Raw genomic sequence first — 7,324 nt, 5'->3', positions numbered from 1 at the left:
GAAGTTTCTCTTGTCCGATCGAGCGATCGATCGCTCGCTCGATCGATTTATCTATCATTTATCATCTTTCATTTATCTGTTTTCGAGGTAGGGTCTCACTGTAGCCCAGGCTGGCCTTGAACTCACAGAGACCCTCCTACTTCAGTTTCCCCAGTGCCAGGATTAAAGATCAACACGCCGGATCTCTTCTTTAAAAGCACAGGAGTTGCTTATCTATCACAGGCTTCGCTTGCTCTGTTCACCAAAGATAGGTCACCTGTTGGCTCACGTCTCCCAGAACCAGGGGAGCAAGGCACTACTTCCGAGGCAGCACCCCGTTTGCCCTATGAAAAGTGAGAGTGGACCGGGTGTCCCGACAGTCTGTCCTGGGTCGACGTTACAGCTTCCCAGACTCCTGTCTCTTCGGAACAGCATCACGGCGTGCTAAAGCCAAGGGATGCAGCCCGCTGTGTCCGGCTGCCCCTTTTCTGGCTCCTGGAGCAGGTCTTTCGCCACCTCGGGGGGTTTTGGGGGAGCCCAGGCAGAGGACCCGGGCGACGGGGCGGGGCGAGCGCCGTGACGCAGGGCGGGCTCTGGCCAATGGGAACGCCCCGCGGCGCCGGCCGACTCGCCGGGGGCTATAAAAGAGAGGTGCCCGCGGGGCTCCCCAGCCGGCCGCTGTCCTTGGCTCGCGAGTGTGTCCTCCCGCGCGGGTGGACCCTCCGGTGAGCCGGCCACAGGTCGCTTGCAGCCTTCGAAGCGTCCCCTGGCGCCATGGAGAAGGGCCCGGTACCAGCGGAGAAGCCGCGGGGCACCCGGTGCACCAATGGGTTCCCCGAGCGGGACTCGTCGTCGCGGCCGGTGGACAAGCGCCCGCGGCCCGAGGCCAAGAGCGCGCCGCCGGCGGACGGCTGGAAGGAAGGCCGGCCCCGCAGCGAGGAGGACAACGAGCTGAACCTCCCCAACCTGGCGGCCGCCTACTCGTCCATCCTGCGCTCGCTGGGCGAGGACCCGCAGCGGCAGGGGCTGCTCAAGACGCCCTGGAGGGCGGCCACCGCCATGCAGTTCTTTACCAAGGGCTACCAAGAGACCATCTCAGGTCCGTGCGGGGCGCAGAGAACCGGGGGTGGGGGTGGGGGGGAAGCGGGGGAGCCGGCTCGGGAACTTTCCCGAGTTGCCTCATTCTTGGAGAAACCCAGCTCTGGTCACCCTCCCAGCCCCACCCTTGGCCCTGGGCTGTCGTCGCCGAGCCCAGGGAACTCCCGGTAAGGGCGCATTTCCCACGCGCACTTGGGGGGGACCCGCTGCCTTGGTCCTCGCGCGTGTTCCCGGCCCCCCGGACTCATCCTCCGGAGGTGCGGGAGCCGCCGGCACTGAGCTCCGGGGGGCTGGGGATCCGGGATACCCCGCTCGTCCAAGCACCCGGAGCTGGATGCAGACCCGTGAGCACTTGCAAACACCACTTGTGGAAGCGGTGGCTCATGCCTTCCCTTGAGATCCCATGCTTTTTGGTAGGTTGGGGGTGGGGTGGGGGGCTTCGAGTACTCGGAGCATCCCAGGTGATCCCTACGGGAGTCTGGGGTCTGCAGAGAGTTGTAACTCCTATCTGGCCACCTCAAGTTTACTCCAGCTCGGGACTTTCCCTCAAATTTGGGACAAATCAGGAAACACATTTCTCTGGAGTTTGAGAAGGTGTGGTGGTGGTGTGAGTGGTGTGTGTGCGCGCGAGCGCGTGTGCTGGGCGGTTCTTGGGCTAGTTTGTGAATGACAGCCTCCTTCTTGCTCTTTTAAAATAAATCAAGTGACTCCCTGGTGCCACTCCTAGAGTCTTAGCCTCTGGGACTTGTAACCCTGACCGCCCTGGCTAAAATCAGCCTGGTTGACCCAGGACTAGTGAGTTTGAGGCTTTCTCGCAGCGGGTGGGCAGTCTTTTGGGGTGGGTAGGATGCTAAGGCAGGGTGGAGAGGAAGTGGAAAATGACACAGGTTCTTGCTGCCTGTTTGTCCAGTGAGCAGTCTTGGTCTTTATTTATTTTCAATATTCTGATTCTTTTGGCTGGACTCAAAGATATTGTTTCCAGTCTCCATCGTCTTTGCCTCCTCTTTCTCCTAGGAAGAAAAAACAAACAAACAAAAACCCAGTGGTGTCTTGAAAGGTAACCATCTAGTCTGTTTCTTTCATTTCCCTGGAAGTCTGTTGTGCGATGGAGAATACATCCTGGGAAAAACCAAGTTATTTCTGCCCAGTCTTCCCCACCCCAAAGGAAGGGTGGGAAGTCAGAGGGTGAGAAGGGTGGGGTCCCCAAGAGGAAATGATACTATATCCTAACGACAAAGATGTGAACCTCTATTTCCTTGCCTGGGTTCACTTTTTTACCCCTCTCTGGGACAAGTTTAGTCTCAGAAGCAGGCTTTCAAAATGCAAAGCCTGAAGAACAATGGTTTTCTGGGAGCTTAGTTTGGGAGGCCACATTCCAGGATGTAGTGAAGTGTGTTAGCATGGCCTCTGCAGATGTAGAAGGTGGTCTCCTCCAAGGCACCGCTCAGGACAGTGGTCTGTCACGTAGCATGGATCTCATTTCTCCAACAGAGAGATTTCTGGCCTCACACAAATCACAGAATTATCTAAAGTGACTGACTCACCTGTTTACCTGAGAAATGATTAGCAGAAGCTCGTCTCCTAAGCTAATTTCACTGAAGAGGACTAAGAACTTACTGCCCACTTCATTCTCCAGTACAAAACGGTTTTAACCAATTTTTAATTTATTAGTTAAAAGTCCATGGACCTAGCAACATGGAGATGGTTGTCAGCTGGGAAAGATGAAGGACTAGGACAGCTTCATGCCTATGGAGTTTGGTTTTAGGGTGATGAAAATATTCTGGATCTAGACTGCCATTTTTTTTTTAATAGGAATACCACTGAATTGTCCAGTGTAAAAAAAATGCTTAATATGAAAAATGAAAAAAAATATTTTGTTTTTTTGAGATAGGATCTAACTACCTCTGCCCCCTTAGTGCTGTGATTAAAGGCGTGTGCCACCACACCTGGCTTGAGGACTGTATTTTTTTTTTTAATCACAATAAAAAGTTCATGGACCACTTAAGATTATAGCTAGCTATCAGTCGAATGGTTTCTTTTTTGTTTTGTGTTTGAGGTAGTAGGGTCTCACTGTAGCCCAAGCTGACCTGGGAACTCACTCTGTAGTCCCATTCTGGAACCCATGGCAATCTACCTACCTCTACCTCCCAAGTGCTGGATTAAAGGTGTGTACCACCAAGCCTGGTTCAACTGAATGTGTTTTGTTTTTTTCACTCTAGCCCAGACTGACCTGGAATTCACTATGGAGTCTCACGGTGGCCTCAAACTCACAGCAGTCCTCCTACCTCTGCCTCCCCAGTGCTGGGATTAAAGGCGTACGCCACCACGCCCAGCTCAACTGAATGTTTTTTAATGGGTTTAAGTGCTTTGTGTGAATAGTGTTAACCCTCAGTGTTGAGGTTAAGCATTATTTTCTTACCCATATAATGAGGAAACTGAGGTGAGGCACAGAGCCTGACAGCACATGCATGGTAGGAGCCAGGCAGCCCTGCTGCTGAGCTGAGTACTTCCTTATGTCGCAACACAAACAGATGAATCAACGCACCTCTCTGCTGAGTATTTGAGACGTAAGAGATGGATTGATTGCATGCATGGAATACAATGGAGTAGAATGGACCAGAACTTCTACCTATGTCTTATAGGTGGTGTGTGTGTGTGTGTGTTCACTGCCTCTAGATGTAAAATGTATCCTTCCTGCGGGTTGTAGACAGCAGTTTGAATGCCCCCATTTAGGAGATCATTAAAGAGAAGACAAAGTGGGAGAGACAAGGATGATACTGAACTTAAAGGAATGAAACTCTATGATGGTGACCCATGTCTTGGAGCAACTTAAATGGGAGAAAGAAGGAAGGGTGCTGATAAGAGAGGTGTTGTAGTCAGGTTAGCATTGCCGGTAGAAATCACCTGACCAATAGCAGCTTTGGGAAAAAGGATTTATTTTGGCTTACAGACTTGAGGGGAAACTCCACAATGGCATGAGCAGAAGGTAGACATCAGCCCCTGGCCAACATAAGGTGGACAATAGAAACAGGAGGGTGTGCCCAATACTTGCAAGGAGACACTGGCTATAACACCCATAAGCCTGCCCCCAACAATATACCAACTCCAGGAGGCGTTAATTCCCAAATCTCCATCAGCTGGGAACCTAACACCTAAGACCATGTAAGTTTATGGGGACACCTGAATCAAACCACCACAAGATGAGAGAGGCATACCTTAAGTCTATGGAAAATATAGGCCTAGAGACATGGTTTAGTGGATAAGGCTGGTGCCAATTAAGCCCAAGGACACAGGTCCAATTACCCAGTATCCACCTAGACCAGATGCACAAGGTGGCACATGAATTGTTTGCAGTGGCTGGAAGCTCTGGCATGCCCATTCTCTCCCTCTGTCTCCCCCCTCAAAAAAACCAAAAGAAAAAAAAGCAAAACTAGGCTGGAGAGATGGCTTAGTGGTTAAGTCATTTGCCTACAAAGCCAAAGGACCCAGATTTGATTCCCATGTAAACCCAGATGCACAAGGTTACACATGCATCTAGAGTTTGTTTGTTATGGCTAGAGGGCCTGGTACACCAGTTCTTTCTCTCTCTCTCAAATAAAATACTTATTAAAAAAAAAAAAGACACAAGGGTCTGGAGAGATGACGTAGCAGTTAAGGCCTTTGCCTGTAAAGTCAAAGGAATCCAGTTTGAATCTCCAGAACCCACATAAGCCAGATGCACAAGGGGGTACATGCATCTGGAGTTCGTTTTCAGTGGCTGGAGGCCCTGGTGTGCCCATTTTCTCTCTCTCAAATAAATAAATAAAATATACTAAAAAATGACACAAGCTGGGTGTAGCGGTACACACCTTTAATCCCAGCATTCAGGAAGCAGAGGTAGAGGATCACCGTGAGTTGGAGGCCACCTTGAGACCATGCGTAGTGAATTCCAGGTAAACCTGGACTAGAGTGAGATCCTATCCCCCCTCCCCCCCCAAAAGGACACAAGGTCACAAGGGCCTCTAGCCACTGCAAATGAACTCTAGACACATGTGCAACCATATGCAGCTGGCTTACATGGGACCTGGAGAATTGAACCTGGGTCCTTAGGCCTTGTGGGCAAGTGCATTAACTGCTGAGCCATTTCTCCAGCCCTGATACTGCTCATTTCTGATGCTCTAGGAATTTTGTTATTTTCTCTACACTGCAGCTTCTCTCTCCCCGCCGTCCCTTTTCCCTACTTTCCATGGGAGCATGTGCAGTCATCCATGACAGGGCTGCATCAGGATTGTGCAAATCTCCCTGTTTCTCTTCATTCTTGTAGCTGTGGGCCCGGTGGGAGCTGGTAGGAGATACCAGCACCTCTCCCAGGGCCTGGCTGCCCTTTGAATCTAGTATTACAGGCTGATCCTGGCAGGGAGGAAGAGGGAGGGAGGGAGGGAGGGAGAATGTATGCACCAGAGCCTCTAGCCACTGCAAACAAAATCCAGATGTATGTGTCGCTTTGGGTATTTGGCTTACCTGGGTACTGGGAAATTGAACCTGAGTTCTTAGGCTTTGCAGGCAAACACCTTAACTGCTAAGCCATCTCTTCAGCCCTCTTTTATTTTAACATCTGTTTTCTCTTTGTTTCCTGATGGGAATGGGAGACTGTTGGAATAGAAAATACTGCTGGATACTCAAAAGTGTCAAGTAAAAGTGAAACTTTGAAGATGAATGGAACTTGTTTGCCTTATATATTTTCTTTTTTGTTGTTTTTTGAGGTAGGGTCTCACTCTAGTTGAGGCTGACCTGGAATTCACTATGTAATCTCAGGGTGGCCTCAAACTCACGGTGATCCTCCTAGCTCTGCCTCCTGAATGCTGGAATTAAAGGCGTGTGCCACCACACCCAGCTTGCCTTACATATTTTCTTAATGACTATCAACTATCATTCTGACTATGGTAAGATGAAATCTCAATGTAGTTGTTCTTTTATTTTTTTATTATTATTTTTTTTGTGTGTGAGGTAGGGCCTCACTCTACCCCAGGCTCACCTGGAATTCACCATGTAGTCTCAGGGTGGCTTCAAACTCATAGAAATCTTTCTACCTCTGCCTCCCAAGTGCTGGAATAAAAGGCGTGTGCCACCATGCCCTGCTCTAATTTTTTTTTTTTTTTTTTAATTTTAGAAAGAGCGAGAACGAAAGAGAGAGACAGAATTGGCTTGCCAGGACCTCAGTCACTGCATTTGAACTCCAGCCACTTGTGCCACCTGGTAGGCAAGTGATACCTTGTGCTTGCCTCACCTTTGTGCATCTGGCTTATGTGGGATCTGGAGAGTTGAATGTGGTCCTTAGGCTTCTCAGGCAAGCACCTTAATTGCTAAGCCATCTGTCCAGCCCCTCATTTTTTTTCATGTTTATTATTTCATATTAATCTTCTAATTTATGAGTTTGAGAATAGTCTGTTAATTTCACTAGCCTATTGATTGATTGGGTTGTTTGATTTCTTGTTAATGTTTTTGAGTTTTTTTGTATGTTCTAAATATTAATCCTAGGGCTGGAGGGATGGCTTAGCTCTTAAGGCATTTACCTGCAAAGCCAAAGGACTCAGGTTTGATTCCCCAGGACCCACCTTAGCCAGATGTACAAGGGGGCACATGTGTCTGGAGTTTGTTTGCAGTGTCTGGAGGCCCTGGTGTACCCGTTCTCTCTCTCTCTTTCTCTCTCCCCTTTCTCTATCAAATAAATAAGAAAAAAATTAATCCTTTGTCAGATATACAGCTAATGATAATTTTCTCCCACTCTGCAGGCTGTCTGTTCACTGTTTCTATTATGCAGAAGCTTTCTCATTTTATGAGGTCCCATTTGTCAACTGTTGATCTCATTTTCTGAATGACTGGAGTCCTGTTCAGAAAGCCCTTACCTATGCTTATATCTTGAAGTTTTTTTTTTCTTTTTTTTTTTTTTTCTTTTCAAGGTAGGCTCTCACCCTAGCCCAGGCTGACCTGGAGTTCACTATGTAGTCTCAGGGTAGCCTTGAACTCATGGCAATCCTCCAACCTCTGCCTCTGGGATTAAAGGCGTGCACCACCACACCTGGCTTGAAGTGTTTTTCTTTCTCTCAGTGTTAAGCTTCAAGGTCTTTGATCTTTTTGGAGTTGATTTATGTACAGGGTGAGAGATAGAGATCTTATTTCCTTCTACATGTGGATGTCAAGTTTTCTTAACACCATTTGTTGAAGATGTTGTCTTTTTTTTTTTTTTTTAAGTTTTTGAAGGTAGGGT

At 48.7% G+C, this 7,324-nt stretch overlaps 1 protein-coding gene across 1 annotated transcript in view; it reads left to right on the top strand.

The window, feature by feature from the left end:
• The first annotated feature begins 663 nt into the window (after positions 1 to 663).
• The window catches only part of Gch1 (GTP cyclohydrolase 1), a 69,989-nt gene continuing 63,328 nt past the window's right edge, over positions 664 to 7,324 (top strand). Inside the window, exon 1 of the mRNA XM_045155633.1 lies at positions 664 to 1,078. Coding sequence (XP_045011568.1) covers positions 754 to 1,078 — 325 coding nt within the window. The 5' untranslated portion in view covers positions 664 to 753. The remainder of the gene's footprint in view (positions 1,079 to 7,324) is intronic.

This window comes from Jaculus jaculus, chromosome 7 (genome assembly GCF_020740685.1).
Source record: "Jaculus jaculus isolate mJacJac1 chromosome 7, mJacJac1.mat.Y.cur, whole genome shotgun sequence".
NCBI classification, from domain to species: Eukaryota; Metazoa; Chordata; class Mammalia; order Rodentia; family Dipodidae; genus Jaculus; species Jaculus jaculus.
Note: the sequence above shows the minus strand (reverse complement) of the source record. Positions and strands in the feature narration are given on the sequence as shown.